General features: G+C 44.5%; 1 protein-coding gene across 1 annotated transcript in view; it reads right to left on the bottom strand.

The window, feature by feature from the left end:
• Nucleotides 1-14,371, bottom strand: part of ITGB1 (integrin subunit beta 1) — a 46,254-nt gene extending 31,883 nt beyond the window's left edge. The window contains exon 1 of the mRNA XM_054632471.2: nucleotides 14,150-14,371. Coding sequence (XP_054488446.2) covers nucleotides 14,150-14,158 — 9 coding nt within the window. The 5' untranslated portion in view covers nucleotides 14,159-14,371. The remainder of the gene's footprint in view (nucleotides 1-14,149) is intronic.
• Between the last annotated feature and the right edge of the window lie 3,891 nt (nucleotides 14,372-18,262).

Raw genomic sequence — 18,262 nt, 5'->3', positions numbered from 1 at the left:
TGCTACACAGAACAAAAGGCACAGAGACAGAAAAACTGGTAGTTTTGTCTCTAGCTTACCTACTGAAGGGCTCATATAGCAGGAGCTAGCTGAAAAGGTGTAAGTGGGGTTCCAGTTACTGTTCCCTGTAATATTTACAGATTTACAGCATATTGTCCATGAGAAAAAACAGACACTTGGGTTCATAATCTGGAGTACAAATTCTCACAAAATGCTCTTCCCTGAAGGAAACTGAAGGGAAACAGATGTATATTCACATTCAGACACATAAGAGAGCCTCAACTGCAAACCTCCTGTGTTGTGGATGGTCACTCTGACCTGTGCATGCTGGGCTGAAATCCCTCTCTACTTGCAGACCTCACCAATCCAAACTATACAGACTTCTCTAGGGACTTACATTAAAAATGAATACAAGGAGCTAAATACAAGGAACCAAAGACAGCCAGGGAACTTCTAGAAAGCCAGAAAAACCTACAGAATATAGACTTTTATGGAACATAGCAAACCTATAAAGGCAGGGTAAATTACATACCATGTCTGATTTCATTCTATTTCTGTATGTGTTTCACTGTATTTCTGTGTTTTCACTAGCAAAATCTATTGACAATTTCTCTTAATGACAAACTCCTGCAATTGGCTGCACACCTAAGTAATACTCATCACAAGAAAAACAAGTGCCATAGCAAATTGTAAAAAAGACTATTGCTACTAAAGCCCACTCAATTTATTCACAGAATATTCTGAGATGGAAGGGACACACAAGGATCACTGAAGTCCAACTCCTGGCCCTGCACAGGACAGTCCCAAGAATCACACCACAATTTCTCTTTTCATTAAATATCTCTATTTCAGAACCCACACATGTCAGAATTTCATGCTGACAGAAGGTAAAAGAACAGAAAAAAGATGCACAGAGGCAACTTGAAGATGCAGCTACTGACAAAGAGCCTTCATCTTTCTAGTCAGCAAACCCCAAGTGCAACCTTGATCTCTTCCCATTGTTCTCAGGCTTTTTGGAGAGCACTGTAGTGCAGGCAGGATTAACACTGGTTACTCAGCACCACTTTTGAAGGAAGAACCTTTCTTCAAACAGTGTGTGTACACACTGCCATGCACAGACAGCTTGTAACTCATGACTAGATCTTCACAGTACTACCATACCACAAATCATTACTAATTTAAGAACACTGCTTTGCTGTATTAACCATCCTTGTCCCTGGCTTGGTTTGTATGCACATGAAGAGATGATTTGTATAACACTTTCTTGACCTGTTGAATCATAATTTGAAGCCAAGATTCCACAGTTCAGGAGTTACTCTGGAAAGCATCTCAATGCTTGAAAGACAGGTAGTACTTTGACACAGCTCACAAGAACAAGCAACCTGTGCATGATGACCACATATATGAAACAGTTCAAGAGCCAAGTCAGGTACTCTTTCTCACAAAAATGGTCCTTTTTATTTAAATATTTTTATCAGGCAAGTATCAATGAACTGCAATTTACAGCATGAACTCTGACAGCTGTATTTTGGAAAACTAGACTAACAAAGCAGGTGTATGGTGCTTGAAGTTCAACACTAAATTAGGAGAGAAATACAACTCTGCATGCTGTCCAGCAGAGCACTCAGACTTGCAGCTACACCTCATTAAAACATCAGCAATGTGCTTTACATGTTGATTACCTATGGCTTATACCTAGTTTAAGCTATAACATTTACATCTCTGACAATCCAGTCTGCAACTACAACTTCCTCTACACTTCTTAAACTGTTGTGCCTATGAAATCCTGCGTCATTGCATCCTGCCCACATTACCTGAGGATTCATACAAGGATACAATGAAGCTCTTTGAATTTTAGGAAAGGACAAAACAATGTCCTGTGCTGCTTATGCTGGTGTGCAAGCACCCTGCAAAGGCAGCAACTCTCCAAGCCTAAACCACTAAAACACACCAAGCCTATTGCTACTTTTTTTTGTTTTTTATTGCTGTGGTTGAAAGTGTTTGCTACACCTACAGCACCTCTATACATGCACAGCTAGAAACTTTCCTCTTTAAGGATAAATATACAGCGTGGATATGCACCAATAACAAATATATGTCATTTTTTTCTCGTTAGAACTGTCACTGTCAAAAATATCCCTTTTCCATACTCTTTCAAACATAAGCTTCCAATAGTTCATCACAAGTTTACTGACTCAAAGCATGTTGTCTCCAGAAATTTATAAAAATTATCACCATACTCAATCTTGCTGTTGTCAGTAGGCATTTTTCTGTAACAAATATTTCAGGATTTTCATTACTACAAGCATCTCTTCACACAACTGTGATTAAAACAGAATTTAAAAAATCTGTTGTTTCAGTACTTTTCAAATGCTTTTAGAACCATGAGTTGTTTTTGACATAACTTAATTTTCACTCTAGTCTAAATATAACATAATTTTTTTGGTGGGAGAAAGTGTGAACTGGATACTTAACTTGTTTACATAGCTTTTTCCAGCCTACAAGACTTCTTGGCTACATTTAGCATTTCCATCACAGACAGATTACAATCAAGAATGCCACATAATGATTTAAGCCATTCTAGTAGAAAACATGGGTGTCTGTTCCATGTGGTATATTAAATTCCTGCATACTCTGCACCACTTACTACTCCCATAAAGACACTATTTAATTTTGTGCAACTTAAACCTCGCATTTATCCACACGGGGAAACGAAAAGTTTAGTTAAGCATATAAATATAGCTCTTACACAGCTGACTGTAACTGATGCTTCCGAGGCTGTACTGCCTCCATGACTATCACAACATCTGGTTAAACTTACTTTAATCCAAGCTTTTCTGTTAAAGTAAAAGGAGAACAGAGGCAAGTATGTTCTTAGGTTAAAAGCTGGAGAATTTCAATACATGCAGTGTCTCACTTATCTATTTCTTTAAGAAAAAACAATTGCAAATGTGCTGCCGGCTATTGCTGCGGGTACTGCAGGAAGCCAGCAGCTGGCACACCACAAAGAACACTCAGCGGAAACTCGTCTGTCGTTACACGGCAGAGTTCACCCACCAGGAGCTATCATTAACACCCAGGGTACAGTTTCAGAGGCCAAAACCCAGATGAAAGCAAACTGCAGCTGAAAGAATCAGCAGTGCTGCAGCATCTCCAAAACAGCAACCTCTGACCCTGTGCTAACAACTCAGGGACCTCCCCCACCTCTATCCAAGCCAGCTCCACTTGGACCTTGGGCCATCCCTTTCCCCTCTGTGTCAAATGGCACTTTCTGTAAGCCTCAGTGAAAACCAGACCTCCACACGGACAGAGGAGTGCTGAGGAAACAGCTTCTAAGAAGGGGCAGGTGGCTGTCAGGCTGACTGCCCTTCAAAATTACACTGGGCTCTCTGCTGCTGAATCAACCTAAATTCAGGCTGTCACAGGCCAACCACCCTAAGCTGATCTTGGATAAATTGTTTATAAATGCTCTGCAACACAGCCAGCTGGTTTGGGGAACTATTCTGATTTTATTTTTACAGGTTATCAGAATAAATTAGTTGGCTGAAAAAATTAACAGAAGCAAAGAACAAAACACTGAAGGATTTTAGGTTTGTTGTTGTTTGTTCATATTTTAGTTCAGAATTTGAATAGCAAGCACATAAAATAATGTTTACAGATAATATTCAAATATTTAACATCAACTTTTTAAGAAGATTCACTATTCAAACACAATTAGAATGAGACTTGTACTGGAACAACTCTTGTTCTCAACATTCTTAATGCCAGTGTCCATAAAAATGATCATGGTGAAACAATAAAAAACTGGTCATCCCACAGAACTACATACAGCCTTACAAATCTGTATTTATGAGATTTTGAATATAATTTAATCCTATATATGTTTAATTTTTCATATGTATGTTATTGTCACGTTTTGACACTGCCACAATGCCAGTGCCCCCATGAGAATACCCTCTCCCTGGTTTCTGCTGTGAGATGTGACCAGAAATAAGCAAAGCAGGCTCCCACTTAGGGGGGAAAAAATTTCTTAACTACAAGGGAAAGGAAAAAAAAAGAAACACCCAAGGAAAATGAAAACTTCACAAATACATCAAATACATCTCCTCCTCCTCCCCCCCAAATTCCCAATACAATACATCCCCCAAATCATCGACTCTCGGTCCGGCACCACCCTTCAGAACACTCAATCCTCAGTTCATCAAGAGGCGAAGGAGTCCTTCTTGTGCCAATGGTGACCTCTTCCTTTAATGTCCAGCCCTCTCACCACTGAACACGGACCAGAGCTGCTTCTAGGGTCGACTTTTAAGGATGCTTTGTCCCACTCCAAAAAGGCACAATCTCTCCTTTGGGACACCTGTCCCCCCCCATATTTTTCACCCCCTGGGGCTGAGGGTTACCCACACCGAACCCTCTTGGTCCTGAGGCATTGCCTCCCCCTAGAATGCAGTCCCTGTATCACAAGGAACATGGCTCTGTCCATGGCTACACAAAAAGAGTCCAGCATAAGCTACTCCATCATCTCTTCCACCTGAGTTCTTCTCTATTTCTCTCGTGGCCCATTTCCTCTTATCTCATCTCTATCTCTCTTCTCATTCAGCTCCAGGAGGATTAGCATTTGTAAGGTTTCCATCATCCAAGAAAAGGGTTAAAAATCTGAGGCTCTGTCTGTCCAGAACTCCCATGGCTGCCCAGCCGGGCACCTTCTCACACTCCCCTCCTTCTCCTTCTCGGCCGGGCACTATTAAATTTCAAGGTGGCACAAGCACAGGCACAGGCTCTCTCTCTGTCTCTCCTGGGGCAGGGTGACTGCCCGGTGCCTCTCAGTGCTCCTCCACCCTTCCATCCTGCAGGGGCCTTCCCCTCCCTTCTGTCCACGGCCCGGCCTACCTCACCCGGCCCCATGGTCGCCCCTGGGCCTACCTCACCCGGCTGCATGGCTGCCCCCGGGCCTACCTCACCCGGCCCCATGGCTGCCCCCAGGCCTACCTCACCCAGCCCCATGGCTGCCCCCGGGCCTACCTCACCCAGCCGCATGGCTGCCCCTGGGCCTACCTCACCCGGCCCCATGGCTGCCCCCGGGCCTACCTCACCCGGCCCCATGGCTGCCCCCGGGCCTACCTCACCCGGCCCCATGGCTGCCCCCGGGCCTACCTCACCCGGCCCCATGGCTGCCCCCGGGCCTACCTCACCCGGCCCCATGGCTGCCCCCGGGCCTACCTCACCCGGCCCCATGGCTGCCCCTGCCCCGCACAGCCCGCAGCCGGGCAGGGGAGCTCTGAACCTTTCCCTGACTGAAACCCAAGAGAGCCTCCCAGGGGAGAGCCCTGCTTTAACCCCGTGTGCTCAGAGGCAGATCCAATGTCCCAATGGCCACATTAGGTGCCAATATTAAAATCTGAGCACCCATTGGCCTGACCACAGCATCCCAGAAAACATATTTCCTGTCAAACCACCACAGTTATATATTTTTGTGAACATAATTAATGATGATTATTAATTCAATGGCAGTGATAAAAGGCTAGGCAGAAGCACATACTGAAACAAACAGTGGACTTTATCCAGATTTTGACGCAAATTTGAGCACTTGCAAAAAGCTCATCAATCTCAGAAAAAAAAATAACTTCAACCTTAAAAGACTTTTTAATAGAAAAATCAAAACCACCCAGACTCATCACAAAGTACTTCATAAAAAGCAGTTCTGGCCAGAACAATCTGCCTATTCATACACTTTTGCTGCTTTCCAGAGCAGATTTTAAGCCTGGAGTCAACAAGCTGCTTCTAAGAGCACTGCAAAAGATAGTAAAAGGTGAGGTTTCTCATAGTAGCCAAGTACATCAATCAGTTTGCTACTAGAGAACTCAGGAGACAGCTGAACTTCTCCAGACCCTAAAATTCCACACTTTGCACCCTTCATCTCTCTGGTGCCAGCTACGGATGATACTTTTGCCCCTTAGCTGAGCCAGTGGAACAAGCTGAGCAATAACACCTTGCTGAGTGATTTCTCACCTGATCTAGCAAGTTAAGATGGTTTACTCAAGTCAGAAGATTACTGAAGCAGGCATGAGCAGATGCTGTGAGTTTCCACAGCAGTTTATGCCAACTTATCTCTGGACTGCCACAGTGGCAGAGATCTCTCTGCCACTCTCTCTATGAGTTGCACGTTTTCCCCTTCCTCCCCTGGCTCTAAAGCACGTCCCTTGCAATGCATGTGATCTCCCAGCTGCAACAACTGACCTAGCTGAAAATGAATTTTTGGCCAAGCTGTTTTTCAGCCAGAACAGTTATTTCAATAACTCAATGTACAGCCCTATACCTTCCACCGCTGATGCAAGCAGGATGGCTAAACTGCACAGCTACAGCCAGGAGGGACAGTTGAGACCTAGTGCTGGTATAAATTGCTGCAGAACCACATTCCTATGAAAATTAAACACAATTTTGGTTGAATTCATGGTTCAAAAGCCAATGGAACATTTTACAAAATATGAAATTCAGAGAAATTTGAAAAGCAGTTGTCTGCTGCAGAGTTTTGAGTTATCACTAATGAGTTTTTTTTTAAACTCTGCAGTGACACAGCATTAAAATTGCTTCCAGCTACAAAAATGTTAACCATATCAATACAGATACTCTTCATTTAGAAAATGAAACTTCATTGTGAATTATGCACCAAAGAGGCAGCATTTGTGCAAACTCTTTTATTACTATCCAAACCAGACAGCTGGCAATGGCAAAAATGCTGGCAGTAATCTTACACAGTATAGCTACTCCTTAAAGCTGAAGTTGAGTTTTTCACTGAAAGGAGTTATCTGTAACATAGCTGTGTAACATTTTAGTCTAGTTTTAGAAAAGTTATGTAAACAACATGTGTAGTGGAGGAAGATAACACATACACAGAAAAAATGTTTGTTGCTGTTTATTGATTTTATTAAGTGGTTTTTACCAACCTATAGCTGGTATGTACAGCATGTTCTTCCAAAAAAGGAAATTTGCTGTTTCCTTTTTTATGCTGAAGTCCACACCCAGGAAAAATTACACTGAAATTCTTTTACATTAATTTCTCACACTGATTTGTATTTGCACAGAAGTGACAAAAACAACACAAAAAATCACCCCCATTTTTGAACTACACAGAACAAGTGCTACCTTCTAAAATGTTACACTTTCAGATGTTTTGGAAATGCACATAAGTTATATTCATATGTCACTGAAAGACAGATTTTTAATCTATTCTGCCACAAAATCAGCAAATTGACAATTAAAAAACTGTCGAGCCTTGTATTTTATGCAGATGGGCTATAGCATGCCTTTCAGCTGTGGGACAATCTCCACCTGGCATCACAAAGGCAGCACAATAACACACACTAAATACAACCTTGCAAAAGCACAGAAGGAACCTCTGAGAAAGTAATTATTGACTTTATCCTAAGCCCACTAAAACTAATTTCCTAATACACAAGAAAATAAAACATCAGTGTAATAAGAGAAAAGCCCAGCCAGAATTCACTGGCAGCACATCAACCATGCTTACCCTAGCCAACCTTGTGGATGGTGACAGCAAAGATTTCCTCATTTCTCCTTTTCATTAACAGAAGAGGGAGCATTTCACTTGCTGACTGGACAAGCATAAAGCCTTCAGCCACTCGAGTCTCAAAGATGTGTCAGCAGTATCAGAAGTCATCCTGATACAAAATTTATTCCAAATTTATTTATAACCAACTACTAAAATGTGTCATCTTTTGACACCTGGGGGAGTGCTTTGATTTAACATCAAAAAGATGACGTTCTTTCATATTTATCTCCACTTCAGAAACAAGCCTTCCTTTTAGTTGTACTCATCTTTATCCAAAACCTCTTTATCCAAGATTTGGAACACCAGACAGCTGAGGATCTAGGTGGAGCTGGATGTTGCCAATTTAATACTTAAGCAGCTGAATTTGTAGAGGATGCTGGCCAAGCTACTGGAATGCCAGGTCCTTCAAATGACCTCCTATGGTCCTCAGGATGCCCCTGGACGCTCTGGTTCCCCCACTGCTCACTGGAAGAGCATCCTCTGCTTTGTGGAAGATCACTCCCAGCAGGTCTTGCCAGCCTACAAGGACCCAGAGCCGATGAGGACAGATCAGATGCAGCTTCCTGCACAAGGGGAAGATGTGGCTCTTGGTGCCACTGCCCAAGGTAATCACACGTTAAGACACATTAAACTACAATTCCACCAAAGAAAATTAGGAAACACCAGAATATCAGCTTATCCCCCTTTCCAAATGGACACATCCTTATTTCAATATTTACTTCAAGGGCAAGGTTATGCCAAACTACCCATCCCAGTCTCAGTTTTTTTTCCAGAGACCAAGTATGCACTGATATCCAAGATGCCACCTTGACTCATCACCATTTCCTAAGTGAAATACTGACTCCTTCTAAATGAATCTGACACAATTATTTTTCTTCTCTTTTAAATAACCATAAATCAGTCATCTTTGAATGAGGGTAAGTTCAGTGTTTCGGTTCAGCCCAATATATAATTACTGTTTTTCATTCTACCACAAAGGATGAGAAAAGAAGAAATATTTCCCTTTTTCCATTCAGCTTCCACATCAAAAATGCTTTTACTTGTACATCTACAAAGTTTAAAATATATTGTTAATAGCTATAATAGAAAATTAAATGCAGGTACTTCTTTGTAGTATAAATAATACAGAGAAATTTGTAGCTTAAAACAACAAGAATTCATACAAACAACAGCCCTTCCTGCTTTTACACTAGAATGTACCAAGAGCAGAAGTTAAAACTAAGTGAGTGAAAGCTGGGACTAAGTTAAGTATGTGATCTCATACAAAACCCAGAGCAGAAATAGGAGAACTACAAATATGATGCCAATTATTTGAGGGAGGGAATTCTGGCATTAGGTATTGTATATGTTGCAGTTTATGAGCATTATAAAGAGGAATCTGCACTTGAACATGGTCTTACAGATTAGAATTTTTGAGAAAGTGACTTTTATAGTCTAATGATTTGCTGACAAAATGGGAGAACTGCATTAATTTAACAAAGATTTGCAAAATATTTTTCTGTGACAGAAAGGAATGAATAGAATGGTAAAAAAAGACCAGTATCTTCTCAGCTCTTATGAGCAACAACAAAGTTAAGATTCCAGACTCAGTTCTGTTACTCAAAACTTCCCCTCTAATAAAACCACAAGAATACTAATGGCATATCATTGCTGCAGTTGAAAAAGAAAAAAATGAAACACATGAAACTGCTTTCAAGACAGAAAGCATGTTTCATAAGCCATTTTGCATCTGACTGTAAAGAGAAGTGAAAAAGATATAGCACAAAAAAAAAAAAATCACTAAAATATTAAAGAGCCTCTGCTCAGTGATACCCAAAGATGATTCCAAGTAGGAATTCTACGACCTTTTGCAAAAGAAAACATTAATATTATAGTCTCATCAGGCTAATTCCCCTACCATGTGCTTGGTTAAGTGCAAATTTTATTGCCATCTTTCTGAACATATCCAATCCATTAATGAGAAAATACAATAGCCTAGGAAGTCCACTAACCACTCTGATTAAGAATAGAAAAATAATAGAAGGTGGTTATCACAAAAATACAGGATGTTTAATAGCAACATTCTGCTAAAGAGAGCATCTTTAGTAGTGAAAAAGACAATCATATTATTTAGTGATGTACAACAAGGTGCCTAGTGTCTCATTTTTCATTCACAAAAGTTAGAATCTTCACTTCCTGCATAACATTCCCAACAATTGCTGCTTAGAAAGCTTAGATGTGTCTTACATTGGGCTAGAAACTCACACAGCTAAAGCACACAACAATTCCTTACAATGAAGCCATATATACTTTTTACTGGTTCTTACACTAATAATCCACATGTTGGGAAAGAAAAAAGTTCAGAGAAAAAGTCTTCTCATAAATTTATTCTGACTTACAGTTTTAGGAGTTCAGGTTATTGGACCACACCTATGCAGGACAAATTAGGAAAAAAAAAAGAAGAAATAGAATATGTCTTCCCATTTGTGGGTAAACACAAAAATGGCTTTGTAGGCTACCCCAGAAATGCCATAACCACAACAACTGACAGATTCTGGTCAATATTGTGGTCCCCTCTGGTTACCACATGACAAGAAACATCATCTTTTATAGAAAGTTGTCAACGCAGTACACCACAGAGCAGAGCAAGGAGGAACTACACAGTAAAAAGGAGAACATATTTGTCACCATAAATGACAATAGTCAGCAGCATTAGAACTATCCAACAGATTTTAATTTTCTGACACAAAAGGAGCATTAAATCACACACAGATATTGCCAGTATCTGTCCAGGAGAGAGAGCAACTGAATTTGTTCATCTATTCATTTGTTCTCAAATCTGTGATACTCCCTCCCTTTTGAAAAGCAAACAAACATCCTCTTCAGAAAAAAACAGCCAACTCTCTCCTACAACAAAAACTTATTGTCATGCACAGGTCTGAGATGTGTTTGTCTAAAAAATGTCCCTGCACACCTACACCACAACAGAAGCCTGAGAAACCTGGAGTAGAAGTGGCAGTGAGAATGCTGCTATTAGAAAGTGACTTCAAAGCAAGGCAAGTGAAGCAATTTGAAGAATCAGCAATATAAGGACAGATGGGAAATGAGAGGCAGGAAAACACAGACTGAACTCTGAGTTTTCTGCTGCTGGGAAACTGGAAATTTTCTACCAGGCACAGAATATAGCAGCTGACTTAAAAATCTAGTCATGGGGGAATAGTACACATACTGGCAAGTACTTTTTAATGACAATTCCAAAATAAATCTAACTACATATTGCCTTAATTACATTTTTAAGATTGATTAAATTAATGTAATTGCTTTATGAGCTCTACCAATAGAAGCAGCTTAAAAGGCAAAGAAAAAAAGAAAAAAAGGCACTCCCAACAAGGATTCCCTCTCAGAGGGCTGATGGCAGCCCCTAAGAATTAAAAAGATGCCAATGGGATTGGCCATCCTAAAAAAAAGTTGGAAAAAATAAGTCACTTGACATTCTAGAAAACCAAAGGAGGCAGAATAGGCTCTGCTATTGTTAAGTATGGGTTCTGTTTTTTCTGATCTATCTAATCAATGTCTTTTCCAAGTGCCTCATGAGGTGGCAATCTTAAAGCTAGTGATTAATACTGATTTAACTTCACTTGAGCAATGCCTCACTGATTACAGCAGTCTGTCTTACATAGAAGGGGTACAAGACACACTTGGAAAGCAATGAGGAGGAAGAGGAAGGTCAGGTATAGCAATGGCCAGCAAGCTTCCTCCACAAAACCAACTCCCCACCCCCACGTTGAAGAGAACTACCAGACAAAGTAGCACAGTCACACATCCAGTGCAGCAGTGACAGGGGACACCAGCAAAGGCTGCAGGAGGCACCATGAGCAGGCCCACACTGAAGAAAACCCAGGCTCCTGGACCATGTGCAGGAGAGGAACAACAGGGACTCTGCATGGCTGTCCACTAGAAGGAAAGGGAGCCTGATGCAGAACTAGAGCCTTTGCTTACTAAAAGGGTCTCATAAGACAAAGTACTTCACAGCCTGTTGAGCAATCACAGCTGCAGCACCTTTTTCAGCACCAAGAGCCACAGCCAAGCACGAAGCCTGCAAGCAGACCGATGAGAGGCTGGGAGAACCACAAGCGAAGTGTGCATCACATCACCCAACTAAATCGAGACTGGGTGGAAAGGCAGGCATGACAACTATTTACAAACAACTGACGGGCACTCATACCAGCAGCAGCAGCAAGGGAATTGTATTCAGGGCAAGGGAGACCACAGCACGTGCCCACCCCATGTGTGCGCGGCTCTCCCCAAGTTCACCTTTCTGCCACCCAAGTTATCTACTTCCTGAGCTACTGCTACAGCAAACAAGCTTTTTTCAAATCTGAACTACAGCAGAGCTACCCAATGAGAGGTATAGAGAGAGGAATGAAATCATGAATCAGGAAGAAAGAACAGCAGGAAAAGTTCTCAGACAGTTTTTTTTTCAGCTTTGGGAATCGCTTCCCAAAGGAAGTGGCGTAAGGCTAACCACTTGAGTCATTTAAAATACTCAAGACAAGACACTAAAATTCTGCACTCGCATCAGAAATTCATGCACATTCTCAGAAAAACAAGCATCCCTCCAAAGAAGTCCTTCACAAGGGTGGGCCTTACTGGGGACATGGCACAGATCAGATGCCTGAACAGAGACAGCAGAATGAGCTCCCTGGCTGCACCCACAGAGAACAACAGAGTTTTAACTGCTGACATTTCATTTTGAAATAAATATGGTTCATTTATCATGTGGCTGGCAAACAGATACAGCACTTAGCAGCTCCAATTTTGATTATGGTAAGATTATGCATGCCTGTCAGCTTTTCACCTTTCAGCTGAGACATCTTTGAAAAGGACAAAAGTTGAAGGTGTTCACATCTTAAACTTGCCTTGTCTTGCCAATCTATTGCCAATGGCTTACTGTTTTTGCAACCCTTATAAATAGAGCCTTAGGCAAGCTTGCAAAATGCTACTTAATCACTACCCAGAGGCAAGTAATATTTTTTGTGACAGGAGAATGAATCATCGGTTTTGTCGGTTTCATCGCTGGGATGGATGTGGACAATGAATGTCTTTTCTCTTAGTCTTGCTTAATTTAGTCTAATTTACATCCTTCTAGTAGTATAATACTACTTTAAAAAGGCCCATACAAACAACCAAGAACAACAAAATCCCCTCACTGCTACCAAGCCGCCTCATTTCTCAAAACTAATTTTTCTCACACTGCTACCATCACCTACTAAATGACCTGCGTGCCAGGAGTACAAGTTATTTAAATCTTTTTCCACATACGTAGGGTCCTGCTTAATTTCAACACTTTAGCACACAAGTAGCATTAGCCGTGAGTGGTTCCACTAATGTAAATGGAGACAATCGTTACTCCTGAAAGTTTGTGTACCTTGGCATGAATAGGACTGTAGCAGCGATGGCAAATCTACCAGAAAAATCAACATTTTTCACCCAACAGCTATGTGCACATGTGCTGGCATGAATGGACTGCTGTATTCTGTCAAGGACAAATGAAGAAGCAAACATGAACGCTGATCAGCTTTTCATAAACAGTCACAAAGACTACCTAATGAGTTTAGCAGGCAGTCAGATACTTATTCCATAACATAAAGACATCTGACATGGGCCTGAACAGTGAGTCAGAATGAATTTCCCATTGCTCCACGTTCCCTTCCAACCACCAGTAACTGAAGGCAGTAAGAGGAGACAAAGCACTGCGCTACTGCTCTAAGATTTTTCAGAAATCCCCATGTGGGACATGGCACAGAGGCCTCACATTCCCACTCCACCCCGACAGAAGTTCATATCAAGCTATAGAGGCTCAGAGCCAGTTTGGACGGATTGAGCAGCCAAACGCTGCACTGCGACCATCCCGTCATTCAAGCTGCACAGTCCCCGCTCTCAGCGCTCGCTTTCTGCAGATGTGTGCAGGTCAAAACCCGGAGTACTCAAGTTCCTGCACTGCCTCACTCTTTTCGTTCCCATTCCTGTAACTCCAGCGCCCGCTTCCCGTAGAAGGAACCTTCCCCCTCCGGCCGCCCGTCCTCGCCCTCACGCCCGGGAAGCCGCTCGAAACTTTCCCAGCCGAGTGCTGCCCCCGTCTCGGGCACCACCAGCGAGAGGCGGCGGCGGGCACAGGGCACGGCACCGGCACGGGTGCCGTCCCTCTCGGACAAGAGGGCTCGGGGCGCTGCCCGGGCTGGCCGCTACCCGCTGGTAGGGCCAGGGCCGGCCCCGAGCGGACAAAGGCCCGGCCGGCCCCGGCGACAGGGGAGGCCCGAGGCCGCCGGCCCGCCGCCACAGGAAGCCGCAGGCTGGGTCCGACACCTTCCCGCCCACAGCGCCGGGCGGGCACGGCGGGAGGCGGCGCCCCCTCCTCCGCCCGGGACCGGCGCCGAGGGACCCGCACTCGGGGCGGCGGCGGCGCCCGGCGCGGGAAGCGGCGCTTGCAGTCCCGCACCGCCCGCCGGAGCCCGCCCGAGGCGCTGAGCCCCAGGGCGGCCGCGGGCACCGTTCATCCCGCTCCTGGCCGGCTGCGACCCCCGCCCGTCCTCCCGTTACCTTGGCCATGGCTCCGGGCAGCGGGCGCGCTCCGGCCCGCCCGGCTCGCTGCTGCGGCGGCGTCCTGGGCTGGGCAGGGCTGGGCTGGGCGCGGCGGGACGCCCGGGCTCGCTCCTCGCTGGCTGCCCGCCGCCGCCTGCTCCGAGCTGCTGCGGGAGCCCGGCCCGCGGGGGAGGGGAGGGCCGCGCTCCGCTTTACCCGCCCCGGAAACACATTCCTCCCCGCTCTCGTCAAGCGGGCCGGGGAGGCGTCTGCGGCGCGGCGCGGCGGGCAGGGACGAGGGAGCCGTGCCTGAGGCGGGGCTCGGTGCCCGCTTCCCTCCCGCTTCCCTCCGTGCCGCCCGCCAGCGCCTTATTTGGCGGGATTTGCCGGCGGGCCGGCTGCCCCCGGGCTGGGCCAGTGGGTGCGGACGGGGCTGGGGCTGCCCCGCGGCCCTCTCGCCCCCGGCGGTGTCGAAAGGCTGCTCGACCCCAGCCCTTGTCCAGAGCTGCTCTTCTGGTTCCACGCGCGGGGACAGCGGGGAATCTGGACAGAGGGGGATTCCCTGTCCCTCTTGCTGGCAGCTGTTGCCAAGAGCAGTGGAAGTCACCAAGTGATGAGTGGGCTTGTCTGGTGCTAACACACGCTCCGAGCTAAAAAGTTGCTTTCCCCAAATCCCTCGGCCCGAGCCTGCTGGTGTTTGGAGCATGCTCTTGGTATTTCAGAGTGTCCCTTAAAATAGGTACTTGGGAAATTACCGATTAAAAAAAAGAAAAAGCGAGCCATTCGATGCCTTTTTGAAGGTAAGGTGTTGGGAAACGCAAGGTATCAACTCGCAGAGCTCTAAGCACTGTGCCTTTATGTCTGGCTACTGGAGCTTGTGCCAGTTCTTGTTTTTGTATGGTTAACTTAACCAGCAGTGCTGCAACTTGTTTATAATTTTAATCACTTTCCCCCTGCTTGCTTTCTAGCTGCATTTTGGAATAAGAAAGGAATGATTCTAGTTTACTTGAGTGTGGCCTGTGATTCAACCCCGTGTTCCACTTGGGCCGTGCAGTGGTTTAGGGTGCAGTCTCATAACAGCTGTTTTAGCAGAAGCTTTTAATGCTGGTACAGTTGTAATTGCAAAACTGTTTTAGTGGTGTTGGAAAATGAGATTGAAATTATAGACTACTGCTCCAAGCAGCTCCATCAAAAGCAAGCACTGGACAAATGAAGTGGTAGCTAAATAACTTTGACATCCAAATATAAGGACAGCAGGGACTATACGTTTCAACAGGTAAATCAATATATAGTATTAATACTGCCAGGAAAGAAGAAAGCCACCAGAAAGCCAAAGCTTTAAAAATGCTGAAAAATTAATGCCATGCAAAGTAAAAGCAAATGCCAGAGGGGTAGTGATCTGCCAAAAATGTGTGAAATTTAAGTATTGGAAGATAAAAATTAGTTTTATCCATGGTATTCTTCTCTGCTTCTTTATTTAAGGGGGAAAAAACACATCTGGTGGTAATTATGACAAGGTTGTGGATTTTGATCCTTGTGTGGGCCATTCACTTAAAAGATGGACTTTATGATCCTTGTGGGTTTCTTCTAACTCAGAATATTCTGTGATTTTGCCAGAATATGCAAATAGTGAGCAGCTGTCCACTTAGTAGTGTACTGCAAAGAAGTGGTGGCAAAAATGTGCCACTGAGATTGCTGGGGCTCTGAGGAGTAAATAAAACTGCCCAAAAGACTGGTTGAAGTGCTACCCAAGGCTCTGCTCAGATCTTAATGTGTGAAGTAGCCAGTGGCTGGCTGTGCTAAGCAGTAGGAAATGAAAAGGAAAAAGTCTCACAAATGGCTGAAAAATAAAATCACGGAATTATTTGGCTGCTTTCTGGACTCCTTTGGAGAGCACAGATGGGTATGAAAATCATGAGTTATTTTCCAACACTTGTGAAGTACTAAAGATGTCAGGGAAAAAAAAAGTGCTGAAGGTGTCTGAGCCAGTAGACACAATTGTAGGTGATGTCAAAATGTTTAATGTAGTGTCTCTATACTGCAGTGTACATGACATCTGGGAGAGTGAGTGAACAGTTTTGCACAGGAAGGCTCAAGAAAAGTTGGGCTTTCATGGATTAAGAGGGAACCTGAGAAGTGTTTTGTTCACTGTTAACTTATCTTGCAGATACAGATTTTATTATAACTTTTACACAAACACGAATCCCAAAGCAGGTTTTGCTGTGTCCAGTGGTGCCTTTGTAAAGAAGCCAGCTGTGTAAATCAGGGGTGCCCAGCTGCTGCTCCAGGGCTGGGCCTGAGTATCCCTGTGCCAGGCAGCTCTACTGCAATCCCTCCTAGTGCCTGGCTGGGAGCCTCTGGAGTCAGGGGTCACTTGGGTGCCTCCAGAGAAGCAGGAACTGGTTGGCAGGAGAAGCTGCAGCATCTCCTAAGCAGTTATGAGGGTATTTTCTTGGCTGCAGTTTCCTGTTTGCCACATGTTCATGCCAAGCTGCTGAACTCTGACTTCCCAAAGCCACACAGCCAGGGAGCTGTCACCCTGTTCTCCAGCATCTTGTCCACTACTGCAGCTTGCAAAGTGTTTAGAGGGAGATATTTTTCAACTGAGGCCTCAGTGATAACAAACACAGGATGTGTTTTAATGTGCATGGTTTGCACATTAATACCTAAATGCAAATGCCTCCCATCATGGCACCCATTAGGCAACTTCATAATCTCACCAGCCACTAATACTTCCACCTTTACTTCATACTGTACCAGTTATCTCTCTCACCTCTGCCCCAGGCAGTGATAATTTATCTGTACTGCTCCACTTTCCCAACAAACTTTGTTACTGACAGCAGAGTACTTTCTCTTTCCACCCCTCTTCTTTTCCTTCCCTGCCTCTTCAAAATGCTCCTACCCTACTTAAGGTATTTTTTTCTTTCCAAACTAAAGAAAACCAAATTATAAACTCGAGGTAAAAAATCATGGTCTGATCACAAAAGATAGATAAAGGGTGGGGGAGAAAAGAGGAAGTCAAAGTCATTTTCCCAAGGATGGGAATGAAGCCAGGAAAAGAAAGCAGGTCTTCTGGGAACACATCAGACTGCAGCCAATGAAGCCAGGAAAAGAAAGCAGGTTTCCTGGGAACACATCAGACTGCAGCCACCTGGGCTGAGCTGGCTGCAGGAGCACCCACTTTTCCTGGCCTGACCTTGGAGCAGAGAGCAGCAGCAGCTGCAGCCACTGTTTTATTCCAGCAGCAGCTGTGCAGTCACCAAGGGGCACAGCGAGCACTGAGACCTCACTGGCAGCTGGTCAGCTCTGGGCTCTGGCTTCCAGAGTTGAGGATGGAGGAGATGTTGGGGCTTGGACAGAAGATTCACACAGAAAGTATTAATAGAAGGGTCACTTAGTACAGGAAGTGATGGTGCTAAATGGTTGTGGTCATTGCTTTTGATAACAGGCTCTATTTGGCTGCTCATGAGGAGTGAGCAGCACTTCTCTGGAGGCAGCCTGTCAGACATGTATAGTGTGCCCATGATATAGAATGCTGTGTTTACACTGGAGCCAGGTTCTCCTTCCCCAAACAAGCAGTGATGTGAGTCACAAATGTTCAACCAGGAGATTGCTAGATTGCATCCTGTGGGCAAAGGTTTGCCCTGCAAGATTGTCTGCCTGCTGTTCACGGGAGCAATGTTCAGCACTTAGGAGCAATAAAGCTGATATCTTCACACCTGGTTTATGGTGAATGCTTGGATCTCTGTTTTCTTCACTCGACAGTCTGTGTTTAACATGAGCCTGACAAGGTCAGAGTCCACCAAGCCCTTCCTTCAGCTCGCCAGCATTTAAAAAGCAACTTGTGGCTGTCAGGCAAGAAGAAAGGAGAGTTCACCAGAGCACATGGCCCTTCTGGTGGCACTGTGCCCTTGCTGGCACAGAGCAGGCTGTTGGAGTAGAGGGGCTGGGGGACAGCTTTGTTCCAGCTGCACTGTGCTTTCTGATGCTTCCTCTGACTCGTTTTCTGCACTTTCTTCAGCTGAAGAGCTGCTCTCCCCTCTGTGCATATGTTTGGGTCGGCTGAGCTGTTGCTGTTACAATCCCTGCTGCCATTAGCATACACATCCCTTCTTGTTTGTCATATGGACT

This window comes from Agelaius phoeniceus, chromosome 1 (genome assembly GCF_051311805.1).
Source record: "Agelaius phoeniceus isolate bAgePho1 chromosome 1, bAgePho1.hap1, whole genome shotgun sequence".
Lineage (NCBI taxonomy): Eukaryota > Metazoa > Chordata > Aves > Passeriformes > Icteridae > Agelaius > Agelaius phoeniceus.
This window is presented reverse-complemented; position numbering and strand designations above follow the sequence as displayed.